The sequence below is a fragment of the Equus caballus genome, chromosome 13 (genome assembly GCF_041296265.1).
Source record: "Equus caballus isolate H_3958 breed thoroughbred chromosome 13, TB-T2T, whole genome shotgun sequence".
Classification (NCBI taxonomy): domain Eukaryota; kingdom Metazoa; phylum Chordata; class Mammalia; order Perissodactyla; family Equidae; genus Equus; species Equus caballus.
In genome coordinates this window covers 9,328,268-9,347,379 of record NC_091696.1, presented here as the reverse complement: position 1 = coordinate 9,347,379, position 19,112 = coordinate 9,328,268, and the positions used below count along the sequence as shown (strand labels likewise).

Genomic DNA, 19,112 nt, shown 5'->3' with positions numbered 1-19,112 from the left:
TCTCAGGCCTACAAGGCTGTTGTCAGTTCTCTTAGGAATGCAGCTGAGTGCGGCTGGCCCTAGGCATGGGAGCAGTCAACTGTTTCAGGCTATGGAAGTTGGGCCTGATCCTTTTTATGGCTACTTATGAAGCACAGGTCTTCTGTCACTGATAAGCCTCACTCCCCGCAGGACGACACACACTGTCAACACAGTCCTAGTCTGTGCACACTTTCCAACCCCCTGGACTGTACCCTGATGCTCCACTGCAGAGGTCCCCACCTCTCCACCAATGCCCCCCACAGTTCACCTGGTCCTCACACAGGCCCTGCCCATCAGAAGCAGACACACTTGCCTGCTTATAGAGGACCAAGTCACCCAGTCAAGCAGGCCAAAAAGTAGCCTGAGGGCTTGCTGTTGGGTGCAGCAGGTCCCTAGGGCGGGTTTCTTGCCCTGGCTGAACTAGATTAAGTCTGAACTCTAGCGGGTGTGGCAGATCCCTGGGCTAACAGGCAAAGGGAAGAACTTCAATTGCATTTGGCTTTCTGTGTCAACATACCTGGACTAGCTCAGAACAGTGGCCACCACCAATGTCTCAGTCTCCAGAGAGGACTCTCCTCTCCCCAAGATGCACCCAGAGGCTATCAGGTGAGTCTCTTTTCACCAAAGGACTGTCAGCCTTCTTTCTGGTGATTTTAGGTTGCTGAGATGGGTGAGTTTGTGCGTGGGCCCTTTCACACCTGGGTCTTCTTTGCTTTCGTCTGATAGCTTTTCTGGGGGCATTCCTCACTGTAGTTAACAGTGTGCAAAGCCAGATAGTAAGACCCTCGTCTCAGTTGTGCTGAGTCTAAAGGATGCTTGTAGCAGTATTTCCCCCATCTCCAGACCTCACTCTTCCAGGGAGAGCTGCGTACCTTAGAGTGGCTCCTGCCTGCCCAGCTGAGAAACTCTGCTGCTCCTGAAGGTGGTTTGTTTTCTCTCCAGAAGGAATTTTTGCCTCTTCAGCCTTAGTCAGGATCGTCGCTTGTTGTTAGGGTTCTTTTTATCCAGTTTTCAGTTTTCTATCCAGGGTAATTTTTCCAAAAATAGTTGTAACCTGGTTGTGTTCATGGGAGTAGATGAGTTCAGAGTCTGCCTATGTCTCCATCTTGATGAGATCTCCAAGTCTAGTCAGTTTAATGTCTCTCTCTTTACAGAGAGAGAGGACAAATTCTTTGAGAAATCCCAGGGCTGATTGAAAATTCTGAAAGTTTGTCAAAAGAAAGTTAAGTCAAAAGAAAGATTTTACCTAGGATTTGAACACTGGGAGAAGTTTGTTCAAACTATCAAAAGGTTTTAAAATATTTGATCAAAAAGGATAACAGATTTTTGAAGACTTGATATAGACAAAACAAAGAATCTTTATTTCCTAGGCAGATTACATTAAAGGTAAAAAAAACTTTGTTTACAATTTCTTACCAAGAGCAGACCAATAATCTGAGAAGACTTTGTCCCTTAACATGGAGAAAAATCAAAAATTTAATTTTGTACGAGTGTACTATTTTTTTGCTGAGGCAGATTCACCCTGAGCTAACATCTGTTGCCAATCTTCCTCTTTCCTTCCTTCTTTCTTTCTTTTTTTTAAGCAGGAGTATGATTTGCCCTGAGCTAACACCTGTACCAATCCTCCTCTAATTTGTATGTGGGTCACCTCTGCCACAGCATGGACACCGATGAGTGGTGTAGGTCTGGGCCTGGGAAGTGAACATGGGCCGCCAAAGCAAAGTGTCCTGAAATCACTCACTAGGCCATGGGGCTGGCCCTTGTACCAGTGTACTTTGGATATTAAAATTTATTTTTAAATAAACTTATTTTAATCTTTCCCAGCTTGACCATGTACAAAACTCTACTCAGAGTTTTATTTCCACAAACCTTTCATCACTTGCTTTTTGCATTCACAATTTGTCCCATGTCTTTTTCTCTCCTCTCTAGTGCATGAGGACAAGTTGTCTTTTTAAACAAAACAAACAAGAATATTTTTATTTTTTAAACTTTTTTACTGAAAACACATATCCTATTTTCTACTTTTCACATACAGTCATTTTCTCAATTTTAAAACTTACAAAGTTTATCTAGACAAGAAATACAAGTCAGTTGTTACAGAGTAATTACAGATTTTACTCTTAGAGGATAGCATAATTGCCTATACATTACATCAAATGAATATAAATTTCTTTTACATAATATAATTAAAGTAAACCATACACTTTTTGGAAATTAGAGTATGAGATTCACTTGTGTCTATAGGTTTATCCTGATGTTGCTCTGCTAAACTGGGAGTGATAGAACAGACAGAGGCAAGAAGATCCCCACATTATTGCTGAAGGGGTTTGTTCTAAGCTGAGTAAGCAGAATACAGATTTGAAAGATGGAATAACAGCTTTGACACTGATGGCAGAGCTACAAATATCTGGGAAGCCACCACCAGAACTTTTAGCTCTGCAAGTAGTTATAAGAAATGGGAGAAGTTCTTTTAAACAAGGATTATTACTTGGCTATAAAACTTAAAAGACAAGGCAACAGTTTGAGCCTGTCAGAGAGTGATTACAGCCTGGCCTTGAGGAGTTATCACTGTGTGTACAGGACAGAAAGGGTGGTTCCTCCCGTATGGGCCTCCTTATCTGGCTGTGTAGACCCTTATGTTGCTCAACTTACTGTGATATAAGAGCAGTGCCTTTTAAACATGATGGATCATTCCATAGCAAGAAATGTACTATGTATTATGGTCCAGCATATGCCTATGTGTAAATATTAAATCATGCAAGTAACAGAAATAAATATTTATTAAACTGACATGTATTTTTTATTTCAGTATATGCCATACATGTATTTTGTGAAATTATTGTCTTTCATTTAAGTATGTAGATTTTATAATAAATTTATCTATATATTATAAATAAAATTGAAAAATATATATGGTCCATTTATCCATATTGATAAATGTAGATGCCATGTACATTTTTTATTTACATAAATGTTACTTATAAGTTGCCAATAGTCTGTTACCATAGTTTGAAAAACAGGAAGTTACAGTAAATCCTTCCATAGTAGGAGAAAACTCTCATCAAGTTTCCATTGCTTTTTATCTTTTAAAGGGGCTCGTGCTGCTTTGTCTGCACTCTCTCAGCATCAATGTGCCTTGTTTGCATAGAGTTAATTTATGTTTATTACTATAAATGTCCTGACATTTTCTCTTTGATTCCTTGTGTATTCTAAGCTCCTTTTACAACTTTTTTTTTAAAAAAAACTATTTGTAATCTTTGTTTTCCAGTGAAAAACAGGAAGCAAAGAATTATAAACTGTCTATAATATATTAGAATCTACTAGTAGATTAAGAAACCCATAAACACATTTTATAATTTCTAGAAGCATATTTCTCTTTACAGAAAACTTATTAATGTGGCACAAAACATGTCTATTGATAGACGCAAATCTTGTTTGTCTCTGTAAAAAAATTAGGAAGCCCAAACTAGATGAACTTATGTTTAGCAATCACTGTCTTAGTATTCCATCCTATCCACAAATGATTGAGATATTTAATGAATATTCATTATTTAATTTAATATAGTATACGGTTTTGTCTTATTTACATTTATTTGAACATTTGTTTTTAACAATTATGTTTGGACTAGGCATTAAATAGTTAAACATCATCTCAAGTTATTTTTCCTGCTGACAAATTCCACAGCAGAAACAGCAAAAGTCCATCCAACCAGTAAACCCAGGTAGAAAAAGTTGTATGTTTGCATTATATTCAATATTGATAACTCTGAAGAGACGCCTGTTCTTATTAAACCAACAAATGTAAACAAGCTTTTATTTACCAAAGAGTATTTTTATATCATGTTAACTTAAAAGACTTCTGGGCTAGCTTCTATTACATTTAGAAATAACTTACATAAGCACTTACTTCAAGCCAATTGAATAGAGCTCCTTTATTGGCCACCCCAAGATACGTCTCTTTGGCATGAGGATTATTTGGGGCTGGGTACTTTTAAAAACTGCAGACATGAGAGAAACTCTGAAAAGTAGAAGTTACTTACCATTTGTTAAGAGACATTTACATTTGTAAAGGAAATCCCCATCTGTAAAGGTGTCTCCCTCTCTGTACCAGGAAGAAGATGGGATGACCTTATCTCTAGAAACTCTTAACAATGAGAAAGGTAAGGACTTAAATCTGCATAATAACTTTACTCTTGTTTACTGTACTTTTCTGGTAATCTTCCATAACTGACTCCCCAGACCCCCAACATCCTCCCTTTTGTCTTTAGCTGAGGATGGTATTTAAGGTGAGAGCTTCTGTCATTTTGGTGAGTTACTCAGTTTTTCTGGATCTCTCCCATGTATACACATTATAAAGCTTTGTTTAATTTTCTTCTGTTATTCTGTCTCACATGAATTTAGTTTGTAGTCTGGCCAGAAGGACCTAGAGTGGGTAGAGGAAATGTCTTCCTCCCCTACAATACACACACAGATAGATATAGACAGAGACTTCTAAAATTTTAGCCACGTCTCAGGCACAAAGCTGAAAATAATTTTTGGAGCCAAATTTCTTCCTGGCAGATGGACCTGTTCAGATGGCCAAAGGCTTTTACTAAAAGTTCTTTTCTTTTTGCTGTGAGAATCCTTTTTAGGGCTGTTTTTGAAGTCCTTTTGTCTTTTAGAAACTTCTGTATGTTAATCAAAGAATGCATTCCATTGTTTCTAAGAGATGTGATAGCCCATCTTTTCCAACTGAGCACACAAAGAAACCAGTTGGGGAATATCAAAGGAGCTCCATTGTAGCCAATGTAATTTTAGGCCATCTCTAGTAATTTGGACCCAGGTGACAAGGAACTTTTAAGTATTTGGTCCATAATTTTTGTACATAAAGCCTGCAGGGGTGATGGCAGGCGGCTGGCCATTTTCTACTTTTCTTGAGCAATCTTTAGAACAAAAGATTGTTCTGAAGTCCATCCTGAATGGAGACACCTACCTGTATTGGAGACACCTCCCTGGAGAAAATTCCCTGGAGAAAGCCCCCAGGAAACCAGCTGCAACTGGACCTTATCAGGGAATCCCCTCTTAAGGAGCCTCTAGACCTCTACCAAAGCATGGGAGCTCGAGGATGTGAGAGGGTCTTACCTTGATCCTCCTTCTGAGGCCATTGGAGATGTGGAGGAACAGTCAAAGGGCTCTGGGCTGTGCCAGCATGCAATGTACAGTAGACGCCCAAGAAGTAATCAGGTAGCCATTTCACATCCCATCCTCGTCACCAGAAATGTTAACTGAAATGAGCAGCTTTATGAGGTAAAGATAATTTTTACAGAAAAGTGAGGTTTATTAAAAAGTTTGCAAACTTGGGAAGTACACCTCAACCCTCAAGTTGATAGGTGAGCTACCCCTCAGTCTTTGAGTGGCTGGTTCATGTTTTTGTAAGGAAGATTGACTGTGAGATAACATGTATTGCCAATCTTCCTCTTTTTGCTTGAGGAAGATTGCAGCTGAGCTAACACCTGTGCCAATCTTCCTCTACTTTATGTGGGATGCCTCAACAGCATGGTTTGATGAGCAATGTGTAGGTCTGCACCTGGGATCCAAACCTGTAAATCCTGGGCTGCCAAAGCATAGTGCATGAACATAACAACTATGCCAAGGGGCCAGCCCCTGGGTGGCGGGTTTTTAAAGGCAAAAGTCCAGAGTTTGCAAGGCTAGGGCTGAGTCCAGTTCTGATTGATTGCCCTTTCCAGCTACAGTGTATCTTGGGTCCGGGGCCTTCTAAATGTCCTAACTACAGGGAAAGGCTACTGCATTGTTCTCTGGCCATCTGGTGACAGTCAAGGTTAAAATGTAATTTTTTTGTTTCCATTCACAGTTCCACCTTGATGTGGTCATCGTAAGTGTCATGTCCACTCTGGCCTTCTTCTTATCTCTTTCTTTTATCAATGGTATTGATATCGAACCTAAAGTGAGTTTGCTCACCTGTTGTCCAGCAAGCCAATCTCTGACATTGGCTATAGTGGAAGAAAGTATGAATTTTATTATTGCACAGCACTGAGCAAGGAAATTGGGCAGCTAATGCTGAAATCCCAAACTCTCCTAAAAGCTAAAAGTATGGGTTTTTACTTGGGGTTTTATGTAGGAGATGGGGAGCACATGGCCTTGCTAGCCAGCAGCTTTCCACCAGCCTGTATCTCTTTGCTGGAAGGAGACAATGAATCCAGGTTCTTGTCCTTGGCGGTGTCTGTCTTCATGGAGAATAGTGGATTCTGGAGCCAGGAAGCCAGGGAGTAAGCAGGGAATGAGTGCTTTGGTTTTAACCCCATATATGCTGGATTTAATATAGGGAAACCGATATCAGGGCTGGTATCAATATAAAAGTTATATGGAGGGGCCAGCCCGGTGGCACAGCAGTTAAGTGTGCACGTTCCACATTGGTGGCCCAGGGTTCACCGGTTCAGATCCCTGGTGCAGACGTGGCACTGCTTGGCAAGCCATGTTGTGGTAGGTGTCCCACATATAAAGCGGAGGAAGATGGGCACGGATGTTAGCTCAGGGCCAGCCTTCCTCAGCAAAAAGAGGAGGATTGGTGGCAGATGTTAGCTCAGGACTAATGTTCCTCAAAAAAGAAAAACTTATATGGAAATCATAAACCTCCTATTAGTTATCTGGGAGCGGTTGGAGAGAAAGCAATTGAGGAAGTATTTATTGTTTACACAAATTAAAGGTGTGTATAGCAAACTGCTGCAATTTGATAGAGCTGGGTGTTTGGCACACCAAGGCTTAGTTGTTATTTTCTTATTCTTCTCTGTAGGTTTGAAATTTTTATAAAGATTATAGATAACTGCACCTTTAATTTTGTGGATATTATTGCTTTTCTCTTCAAACTGAATGTCTTTGAATTTTTACAATGAGTAAGTTTAAGGAAAAATGTTGAGTAAAAAACAGTGTAGACAGGATATGGATATGACAAAATCATGTGAAATTCCTAGTGCATGATTGGAGGATGGGAAATACTGATACGGTTTGCACTGTCTCTTTCTACTCCAGCTGATTCAGAGTGTCAGAATCAAATTTGAACCACAATCAACAATAAGAATGTTGATCATTGTTTTGGCATATTTAAATTACTTTTCTTTGGATTGATATTCCAGCTCTCTATTCTACCTTATTATTATTTTATCATATGTATTTCAGGACAGTGGGCACTGACGCATGCTGAACCCCACCCTGACTCTGGCAGATCTAAGTCACTTCATGATCCTCTGGAATAATCCACGCTGACACTCTCAGGTAGACACACTCTCCCTATGTGGGGAATTTGTCATGCCAAAGTCCTCCCATTTTAGGGTCACAATATATCAGTAAAAAACTAGAATGAACACCAAATACATTTACGAAAATTTACAAATGAATGACAAAATGTAAGTTTTCTCATGGATGGCTTTTGGATATGGTGAATTATTATTTAAAACAGTTGCAAAAGAGGTAATTCCTCAGTTGCATAAGCCTGGCTTAGTGCAAAGACCCAGGGGTGTCCTTGGCACCCCAGAATGGAATCTGCCTGCTTACTGGAAGCTGCATTGGTTCCAAAAGACAGAAAGTGAGACTCTGAATTCTAGGGGAAAACTAGGACTTCGAAAGGTGGATTTTGAGAGACACAGGACTGGAAAAGTGTGCAGTCTTGGGTGGAACATGTACATATGCCACATATAGCAATTTCCATGTCCTCTGATGGAAAGTTGCCAGAGTTAACTCACTCTATTTATTTTATTGCAGGGGTCTATTAAGGTTTTTTTGCTTTATGTTCCAACTGGGTCCTTGGTTCATACCGGATATTTCACAGAAAAGTCTAGGCTGCCATGGGTCCATTCGTGGAGCAAATCAAGGGATACAAGAACCTGATTGTGGCATTGGTTTTTCTGGTTTGGGTGAGTACTACCCTTGCCTCTGCTCCTTCTGATCACTGGTTCATTTGTTCTCTCCTCCTGCAACCTCAGGTTTGGGTTGATTATTTCTTTAATCTGGGAGAGGTGAATGAGGGAAGCTCTCGATCTCTGCCCCTGTGTGACTCCAGGAACAACAGTTGTAGGGTGGGATATCATCCTCAGGAGGAGGGTGAGTGGTTGGGTGTTGGGATCTATTAGGGAATCCAGAACACAAATCCAGAAGCAATTGTTCCAGGAAATGCCAATGGAGGGAAAAAAAGCAATTCCCCTTGTTCTTAGTTCTCTCACCCTTCAAAGGTGTTTTCCTTTCTGCACCAGTGTAAGAAAAAAAGATAAAGTCTATGATGTCCAGTCCTGCTTTTTAGCAGAAGAAAAAGAAGCACAGATTCAGAAAGAAAAAATCCCTGTCTGGAAAGAGAATGGACAATTGCCTGGAGTGGACATTGTTTTGTCTTCTGAGAGCTTGGGAATGGCACAAAGCTAAGAATTCCTCCAGAAGAAAGCCTTTCCCTGTTGTCCTTAGGTCAAAACTGGAGTTCTGGGCCTTCATGTTGCTGTGGATGGATTTTCTTTGGCCTGTTCAAACTCCCGTTGAAAACAGTTGAATGGGTTGTTAATATTTAAACAGTAGGAGATTTCACATGAAAATATTGATTTCTGGTTCCTGTTAAGTGGCTGATCTGACAAGATGGGTTCAATAAACTTGTCTTTATTCTAAGAGCATGAAGGAGCTTGGCAGGGGAACCCTCACTCTTTAACAATCAGATCCAAAGAATGCGTTGGTTTCATTTCCCAAATAACATTTCCCTGTGAGAAGGAATGAGAATTACTGATGCAGCAGCCAAAACTTTGCACCTTTAAAAACAATTGAACTATAACGTACATAAAATATGTAAATTGAAAGCGCTCAATGAAATAAAAGATAACATACCTGTGTAATCACCACTCCAGTCAAGAAATAGAAATTACTGGTACCCCCAGAAGTTCCTCTTATGTCTTATGTCTCCTTCCCTCTCACTACCACCCTCTCCTTTCCAACTATAAACATTATAGTTTACTTTTGCCTGATTTTGCAGTTTATAGAAATGTAATTATATACCGTGTACTCTTTTATATGTATCTTCTTTCATTTAATATTTCTGTGAGATTCACCCATGTTGTAGTGTAAAGCTATTTGTTAATTTTCATTTCATTATAGTATTCCAGTGTATGAATATATGACAACTTATTTATCCATTCTACTGATGATGGACATTTAGGTTGTTTTCAATTTTTGTCTATTTCAAATATTGCTCTTACAAACCTTCTTGTCCATGTCTCTTGGTGTGCATATGCATGGCTTTCTGTGCAGTTTATACCAACGAACTAAATTGCTTGGTCCTAAGATATGCTTACTTTGGTAGATACTGCCAAACAGTTTTCCAAAGTGGTTTTCCCAGTTCATGCTCTCACCAGAACAATATGAGAGATTTAGTTGCTTCATATCCTCACTAACGTAGGTATTGTGTGTCTTTTAATTTTAGCCTTTCTTTGAATATGTAGAGGTATTTCATTGTGGTTTTAATTTGCATTCTTTTTCTTACTAATTCAGTTGAGCACCTATTCATGTATTTCTTGTCATTTGAATTTCTTCTATTATGAAACGCCTATGAAAGTATCTTCTGTCTATTTTAAATTGGGTTGTCTGTCCTTTTCTTATTAATTGCCAGGAGTTCTTTGTAGATTCTGGATGCAAGTCCCTTTATTTTTTACATATGTTGCAACTATCTTCTCCAGCTCTGTGTTTTGCCTGCTTTTCACTCTACTAGTGTCTTTTGATCAAAAGAAATTATTTTTTATTTTTAAATTTTATTTTATTGTAATGAGAACACAATGTGAGATCTATTCACCTAACAATTTTTGAAGCATACAGCACAGTATTATATGTACAGTGTTCTATAGCAGATGGCTAGAACTTACTCATCTTGCTTAACTGAAAGTTATGCCCTTGCCCCTCTTCCCAGCCCCTGGAAAACACCACTCCATGCTTTGATTCTATAAATAATACTATTTTAGATACTTCATATAAGTGGAATCATGTAACATTTGTCTTTCTGTGACTAGCTTCTTTCACCTAGCATAATGTTCTCAAGGCTCATCCATGTTTTCTCATATTGCAGAAGTTCCTTCCTTTTTTTTTTTTTTTCTTTCAGGAAGATTAGCCCTGAGCTAACATCTGGGCCCATCTTCCTCTATGTTAAATGTGGGATGCCTGCCACAGCACGGCTTGACAAGTGGTGTTTAGATCCACACTTGGGATTGGAACCAGTGAACCCTGTGCCACCAAAGCAGAGTGCACAAACTTAATGGATCCGCCACCTGGCCAACCCCTCTTTCCGTTTTTTAAGTCAGAATAATATTTCATTATATGTACATACCACATTTTCTTTATCCATTTATCTGTTGATGGATATTTCCACATCTTGGCTATTGTGAATAGTGCTGTAATGATCATGGGAGTGGTAATATTTCTTCGAGATCCTGATTTCAGTTCTTTAAGATAAATAACCAGAAATGGGATTACTAGATCATATGGTAGTTCTATTTTTAACTTTAGGAGGAACATCCATACTGTTTTCCATAATGACTACACCATTTTTCATTCCCATCAACAGTGTGCAAGGGTACCAATTTCCCCACATCCTTGCTGACACTTTCTCTTTTGTTTTTTTGATAATAGCCATCCTGACAAGTATGAAGTGATATTGTGGTTTTGACTTGCATTTTCCTGTTGATTAGTGACGTTGAGCATCTTTTCGTATACTTGTTGACCATTTGTATGTCTTCTTCGGAGAAATGTCTGTTAAAGTCCTTAGCCCATTTTCTATTTGGGTTATTAGTTTTCTGTTGTTGTTATTGAGTTGTAGGATTTTCTCATATATTTTAGAGATTAAGCCCTTCTCAGATATACGGTTTGCAAATATTCTCTCCCATTCTGTAGGATGCCTTTTCACTCTGTTGATTCTTTCTTTTGCTGTGCAGAAGCTCTTTGGTTTGCTGCAATCTGACTTGTCTATTTTTGTTTTTGTCGTCTATGCTTTTGGTGTCGTATTCAGAAATATCATTGCTTAGACCACTGTCAGGAAGCTACATCCCTGTTTTCTTCCAGTAGTTTTATGATTTCAGGTCTTAAATTTAAGTCTTTAATCCATTTTGAGTTGATTGTGTATATGGTGTGAGATAAGGGTCCAATTTCATTCTTCTGCATGTGGATATCCAGTTTTCCCAGCACCATTTGTTGAAGAGACAGTCCTTTCCCCATTTATGTGTTCCTCACACCTTTATTGAAGATTAGTTGACTATGGATGTGTGGATTTCCTTTTGGGCTCGCTATACTATTCCATTGGACTGTATGTCTGTTCTTATGTCAGCACCACACTTTTTTGATTACTGTAGCTTTGTAATATTTTTTGGAATCAGGAAGTGTGATACCTCCAGCTTTATTCTCCTTTCTCAAGATTGCTTTGACTATTTGGGGTCTTTTGTAGTTCCACAGGAATTTTAGGATTGTTTTTCTATTTCTGTAAAATGTGCTATTGGGATTTTCATGAGGATTACATTGAATCTGTAGACCATGTTGTGTAGTATGGACATTTTAACAACATTAATTCTTCCAATCAATAAACATGAGATGTCTTTCCGTTTACCTGTGTCTTCTTTAAATTCTTTCATCAATGTTTTATAATTTTCAGTGTGCAAATCTTTCCTCTTTTGGGTTAAGTTTATTCCTAAGTATTTTATTTTTTATTTATTGTTGCTATTTTGAATGGGATTATTTTCTCAATTTCCTTTTCATATAGTGCATTGTTTGTGTATAGAAACGACTGATTTTTGTGTGTTGATTTTGGATCCTACAACTTTGCTGAATTTGTTTATTGGTTCTAACAGGTATTTTGTTGAGTCTTTGGCATTTTCTATATATCTACATTATTAAGAGTTTAAATCATGAATGGATATTGAACTTTATCAAATGCTTTTACTATGTCTATTGAGATGATCATGTGGTTTTTAAATTGCGTTCTGTCAGTGTGATGTATCACATTGATTAATTTGCGTATATTGAACCATCCTTGCATTCCAGGAATAAATATATTTTGTCATGGTGTATCATCCTTGTAATATGCTGTTGAATTTGGTTTGCTAGTTTTTTGCTGTTTTCTTTTTTGATGAGGAAGACTGGCCCTGAGCTAACATAACATCCCTTGTCAATCTTCGTGGTTTTGCTTGAGGAAGATTGTCAGTGAGCTAACATCTGTTCCAATATTTCTGTATTTTGTATGTGGGATGCTGCCACAGGATAGCTTGATGAGCAGTGTGTAGGTATCTGGTCGGGACCCAAACTGGCAAACCCCAGGCCACCAAAGTGCAGTGCATGAACTTGACCACTACGCCAATGGGCCAGCCATGGTTTGCTAGTATTTTATTAAGGATTATTGCATCTCTGTTTATCAAGAATATAGGCCTGTAGTTTTCTTTTCTGTGATGTGTTTGTCTGGCCTTGGTATCAGGGTGGCACTGGCCTTATGAAATAAGTTTGAAAGTATTCCCTCTTCTTCTAATTTTTGGAAGAGTTTATTTGAAAAGGATTGATATTCATTCTTTTTTGAAGATTTGGAGGAATTCACCCATGAAGTCCTCTGCTCCTGGGCTTTTCTTTGTTGGGATGTTTTTGATTATTGATTCAATCTCCCTATTTGTTATTGGTCTGTTCAGGCTTTCTATCTCTTCTTGATTCATTTTTGGTAGTTTGTAAATTTCTAGGAATTTATCCATTTCTTCTAGGTTATCCAATTGTTAGCATATAATTTTTCATAATTGTCCCTTATGATCCTTTTTATTTCTGAAGTGTCCATTGTAATGTCTCCTCCTTCATTTCTGATTTTACTTATTTGAGTCTTCTCTCTTAGTGTAGCCAAAAGTTTGTTGATTATGTTTATCTTGTCAAAAAACCAACTCTTAGTTTTGTTGATTTTCTTCCTATTCTCTATTTTATTTATTTCAGCCCTAATCTTTATTATTTCCTCTGCTAACTTTGGTTTCCATTTATTATTCTTTTTCTATTGCCTTGAGGTGTAAAGTTAGGTTGTTTATTTTAGATCTTTCTTCTTTTTTAATGTGGGCATTTATCAGTATAAACTTCCTTTTCAGTACTGCCTTGCTGCATTCCATAAGTTTTGCTATGTTGTATTTTCATGTTTGTTTGTCTCAGTTCTAATTTCTAATTTCTCTTTTGATTTCTCCTTTGACTTCCTGGTTGGTCAAGTTTGTAGCTTAATTTCCACATATTTGTGAATTTCCCAGTTTTCCTTCTGTTATTCACTTCTAGTTTCATATCATTGTAGTTAGAAAAGATACTTGGTATAAGTTCAATTTTATTAAATTTGTTAAGACTGATTTTGTGGCCTAACATGTGATCAACCCAGGAGAACATTCTGCACACACTTGAGAAGCATGCATATTCTGCTGCTGTTGAGCAGAAAGTTCTGTATATCTTTGTTAGGTCCATTGGGTCTATAGTGTTTTTCAAGTTCTCTCTTTCCTTGTTGATCTTCTGTTCGTGTATCCTATCCATTATTGCAAGTGGCATATTGAAGTCCCCCACAATTATTGTATTGCTGCCTATTTCTCCCTTCAGATCTGTTGATATTTGCTTTATATATTTAGGTGCTTTGATATTGGGTGCATGTCTATTTATAATTGTTATATCTTCCTGGTGAGTTGACTCTTTTACCATTATGTAATGTCCTTCTTTTTCTCTTGTGAGAGTGTATGACTTAAAGTCCATTTTGTCTAATATAAGTATAGCCACGCCTGCTCTCTTGGTTAGCATTTGCATGGAAGATCTTTTTCTATCCCTTTACTTTCAACCTATGTGTGTCCTTAAATCTAAAATGAGTTTCTTGTAAACAACATATAGTTGAGTCATTTCTTTTATCCCTTCAGCAACTCTGACTTTTGATTGTGGAGTTTAATCCATTTACATGTAAACCAGTTATTGATCAGTTAAGATTTCCTAATGCCATTTTGTTAATAGTTTTCTATTAGTCTTGTAGTTCTTTGTCCATCTTTTCCTCTGTTGTCTTTCTTTGTGTTTTGTTGACTTTTTGTGTTGATATGCCTTGATTTCTTTGTTTTTCTTTTGTGAAGCTTCTATACAGATTTTTCTTATGGTTACCATGGGGAATACATAAAATATCTTATAGTTATAACAGTCTCTTTTAAGCTGATAAGAACTTAAGTTCAATCACATACAAAAGCTCAATGCTTTTATTTCTCCCCCAACACTCTTTATGTTAATGTCATCATAATTTACATCTATTGCTATGCATATCTATCATATTTTTTAGTTGTAGTTATTTTTACTATTTTTGCATTTTAACTTTTATACTAGAAATAAAGGTGATTTAACCACTACCATGACAATGTTATATTCTTCTATATTTGACTACATATTTACTTTCACCAATGAGTTTTATACTTTCTATGCTATTGTGTTGCTGTTTCTTGTCCTTTGATTTCAACTGGAAGAACTCTCTTCAGCATTTCTTGTAGGGCAGATCTAACTGTGATGAACTCCCTCAGCTTTTGTTTGTCTTGGAAAAACTTTATGTTGCCTTCATTTTTGAAGGACAGTTTTTCTGGGTAGAGTATTCTTGGTTGGCAGGTTTTCCGCTTTCAGCACATTGACTATATCATCCCACTCCCTTCTGGCCTGCAAGGTTTCTGTTGAGAAACCCATTGATAATCTTGTGGGGGATACTTTGTATGTGACAAGCTGCTTTTCCCTTGCCATTTTCAAAATTTTCTCTTTTTCTTTGACTTTTGGTAATTTGATTATAATACATTGGTGTGAGTTTCTTTGAATTCATCCTATTTAGGTTCTTTTGGGCTTCTTAGATCTGGATGTCCATTTCCTTTCCCAGATTTCAGACGTTTTCAGCTGTTATTGTTTTGAGTAAGCCTTCTGAGACTTTCTCTCTCCCCTCTCCTTCTGGGACTCCCATAGTGTGAATATTGGTCTGTGTGATGGTGTTCCATAAGTCTTTTAGCTTTCTTCACTCTCATTTTTTTTCTTCTCTGATTGAATAACTTCTAATAAACTGTCTTTAGTTTGCTAATCCTTTCTTCTGTTTGATCTAGTCTACTGTTGAATCCCTCTAGTGAATTTTTTGGTTCAATTATTGTATTATTTGGTTCCATGATTTCTGTTTGGTAGTTTTAAATATTTTCTATTTCTTTGTTGAACTTCTCGCTTTGTTCATGCATTGTTCTCTTTGGCTTGGTGAGTAACATTATAATGGTTATTTTGAATTCTCTGGGAGCAAGTTATAAATCTCCATTTCATTAGAGTCCATTTCTGAAGATTATCTTGTTCCTTTGTTTGAAACGTATTTTCCTGTTTCTTCTTCTCCCTTGACTCTGTGTATTGGTGTCTGTGTATCAGACAAAGCAGTCACTTTCCCCAGTCATCCTAGACTGGCTTTGTATGGCAGAAGACTCACACCAACTAGCCCAGAGAGTTTCTTGGGGCCTCTCAAAACTTTGTGCTATTCCAACCTGCCTACTTTCGTTGCAGTCTCCAGACATCTAGGGTATGCCAGGTCCCATCAGTCCCCCAGGACAAGGGAGACTGAAGCTAACTCCTCAAGCAACCCCCAGAAAACCTGGATCAATTTGTACTCTGTCCAACTCTTTCCCTCCCCCCTGGAGAAGCTGGGAGCTGGAGATTTTGTCTGCTTAATCTGTGCTGAGCTGGAAGGAGGAGCTATGGTGACTACCAGCCTAAGCTTGTAGTCTTTGTTCTTTCCCAGGCAGCTAGATTGTGCTGGTATTATCAGCATTAGAAGACTGACAAGATAGAAAGCAGTCTTCTGGGAAGCCTTCATGGAAAAATTGGGGTTCTAGACAAGTAGACCAACTCTTTCTTTCTCTTAGTGGAAGCTGGGAGCTGGGGTTCTCTTTCTGATCATATGGGGTAGAGGTAGAGATTTTGGCAAGAGAGTGTCCTGAATCCCCCTACCAGCCTTGATAAGTCTAACGTTGTGTTCTCCTGGAGTGTAGAAGCCTTTCAATTAGTTTTTGTATTTCTCACAGAGGGAATTAGTCTGTGAATTGTTTCTGAATCTTTGTATTTGTGGAAGAAAAGATGATCCAGGGCTTCCTACTCCACCATGATAAAGATGCTACTCCTGAAGCTTTCTCATTTTATTTCTATCTAGATAGGTTGTACTTGTCTTTTTATAATTCCACTTTTGTTTAAGAGAATTTAATTTGTTTTTATTATGAAGTATTTCACATGTACCAGAGAATGTATATAAAATGTATATGACGTATCAAGGTATTAAATGAACACCCATGTAACCTTCCACATCTAATAATTGTTTTTGTATTGAACTGACATTCTTGGTCTCTGTCTCTCAGATCTGTTCAAATTTGCTGTAACCAGAAGTCTAGGCCACTCATGCTGTTCATTTAAAATCTTCAGGACCCTTTGTGTGGTGGCAAAACTGCAAGTGACAGAAGGAAAAACAATCTTTTCTCCTGGGAACATGTGACATGTTCAATTGCACGTTTTTGCCCTTTATCAAGGTGTAGACAGGAAGCCATTCTGACTTGTGATCTCTCAGTTTATTGTTCCCCTGATATTCTCCTAGCCCAGAGTGAGGGCTTGTGAACAGGCCACACCAGGACCAGATACCTTACCAGGTACACTTTCCCCCAAGACTACACTGGCCTGGAGTGCATTCCAAGGAAACATGCAGTGCTGGATCTGATGCTAGACTCTATAATGTTGATCCCTGCTCCTCTCCAGCCCAGAGATGAGCCAATCCTGTAAGTGTTTTCTCCTCCAGTAATCAAAACAGAAACTGCAGCCACAAGCACATCCCCCACATGCTGCCAAGCTTAATGTGAAACAACTATCCCATGTACAACTAAGAATACTCTCAGCTTCCCCAAATGAGACAAGCAAAAGTCCCATTCAGTTGTGTATCAGCTTCAAATCCAGGATTCCTCTTCATCAGGAATGGATGCATATCCTCATAATCCTGAAACTTTTGTTTACATGATAAATTTAATCTCTACCAACACACCCACCATACAATGGTGGAGGGGGAACAAGTCACCACAATATAAACTCTAATTTAATTAAAGGAAAATCAATGTACATGGTCATGGGTTAAGAGCACAAAGTTCATTTGGTGGGCAAAGATAGCAAGAAGTCATGTTCTGGGCTGTACAGTGAATTCTCTGGTCAGCCAAAGAGTTACTTTGGTTTTGTCTTTTGGAAAGGGTGTCTTTTATCCATTGTTCTCCATGGTCAAGCCTCAGGAGGGATGATCTGAGGTGAGTCCCCTTCTGGGGTTGCGTATTTGCACCTTCCCGTCTGTTGATTTGGCTACTAGTATCTTAAATTGCCTTAGTCTATGAGTGATCAGTCTCTGATTATCAGCTCTGGGGTTCTGTTTAAAACAACTCCCTTTCAGTCTCAGTAGCTGCCAGGCCATTCAGTTCCTCTGGACTTCATTAGTTGAGTAGTAATTGTATTAGCTTCCTATGGCTGCTGTGACAAATTTTCACAAAGTTAGTGGCATAAATAACACAGTTTACTCTCTTACAGTTCTGGAGGTCAGAAGTTATTAAAATGGGTCCACAAGGCTGCTTTCTTTCTGAAGGCTTCAAGGGAAAATCCCTTTCTCTGCCTTTTCCACCTCCAGAGGCAGCTTGTATCCTTTAGCTTATGGCGCCTTCCTCCATCTCCAAAACCAGCAGCACAGCCTCTTCAATTCTTTCTTGCTTTCACTCTGTTCCTCTCCTTCCATCATCACATCACCCTCTGTCTTCTATAGTAAAATTTTCTTCCTCCCTCTTATAGGGACATTTGTGATTAAATTGAGGGCTGGATAATCTAGGATAATCTGATAATCTCCCTATTTCAAGATCTTTAACTTACATCTGTGAAGTCTGGTTTGCAATATAAGGTAACATATTCAACGGATCTGGAGATCAGGACAGGGACATCTTGGAGGGCTGTTATACAGCTTTACACAATCATCAAAGTCAGAATTCTTAACTTATCACTTGTGAATTTGGGCTATTCTTTTACTATTTCTTCCCCATAGAATAGGCCTTCCCTCTGTCTATGCAACTCATCCTCTTGCTAATGGCCTGTCTTGACTTTTGACTAGGGTTCACATTCTCATCCCTAAGCCAGTCACTGAGGCTTCCCTACAAAGCATTATGTAAGATCTTGAGAAAATGAGCTCTCCCTCTAAGAGTTTGCAATTTAACAGAGGAGACACATATGCAAACAAATAGCCAGTTTAGAAGACAATTAAAGGGAGTTTGTTTCCCTGTGCCTCATGACATTAGACATAGCTGCACTAACAGCCTTCTAAATAGAAGACAATGACTCTCAAGCTCACACTTCTAGTTCTGTTACAGACGGCCCCTGACTTACAATGGTTTGCTTTACAATTTCTTTACTTTATGATGGTGTAAAAGCAAGACACATTCAGTAGAAACCGTACTTTGAATTTTGAAGTTTGAGCTTTTCCTGGCCTGGCAATATGTGGTGTGACCCACTCTCACGATGCTGGGCAGTGGCATCGAGTGGCAGTTCCCAGTTAGCCACACGATCACAAGGGCAAACAACCCATACACTTACAACCATTCTGTACCCATCCAAGCATTCTGTTTTTCACTTTCAGTACAGCATTCAATGAATTACATGAGATATTGCATACTTTATTATAAAATAGGCTTTGCATTAGATGATTTTGCCCAACTGTAGGCTAACGTAAGTGCTCTGAGCATGTTTAAGTTAGGCTAGGTTAAGCTATTATGTTTGGTAGGATAGGTGTATTAAATGCATTTTGACTTAATGATATTTTCAACTTGTGATGAGCTTATCGGAACATAACCAGGCCAAGTGCATAGACTCCCTCCCACATTCACCACCACAAGCACACAAAACATGAGCTTTCTCTACTACTCTTCTTATTTGGATCCTTATATTCTCTGGTCTGTACCTGTGACTTTGTATTTCTCAGAATATGAGACCAGAGACCCCTGGGCTCCAGGATGGGACTCCTTGTCATAGCAAACACCATGTCTTCCCAGAAAAGA

At 38.4% G+C, this 19,112-nt stretch overlaps 1 protein-coding gene across 2 annotated transcripts in view; it reads left to right on the top strand.

Annotated features, from left to right (window-relative positions):
- The first annotated feature begins 368 nt into the window (after nucleotides 1–368).
- The window catches only part of LOC106781127 (NXPE family member 3), a 37,408-nt gene continuing 18,664 nt past the window's right edge, over nucleotides 369–19,112 (top strand). The window contains exons 1-4 of one of the 2 annotated variants that reach the window (XM_070231676.1): nucleotides 369–627; nucleotides 4,133–4,181; nucleotides 7,195–7,290; nucleotides 7,777–7,928. In XM_070231676.1, coding sequence (XP_070087777.1) covers nucleotides 7,860–7,928 — 69 coding nt within the window. In that variant the 5' untranslated portion in view covers nucleotides 369–627; nucleotides 4,133–4,181; nucleotides 7,195–7,290; nucleotides 7,777–7,859. The remainder of the gene's footprint in view (nucleotides 628–4,132; nucleotides 4,182–7,194; nucleotides 7,291–7,776; nucleotides 7,929–19,112) is intronic. The other variant, XM_023616865.2, reaches the window with a different exon arrangement.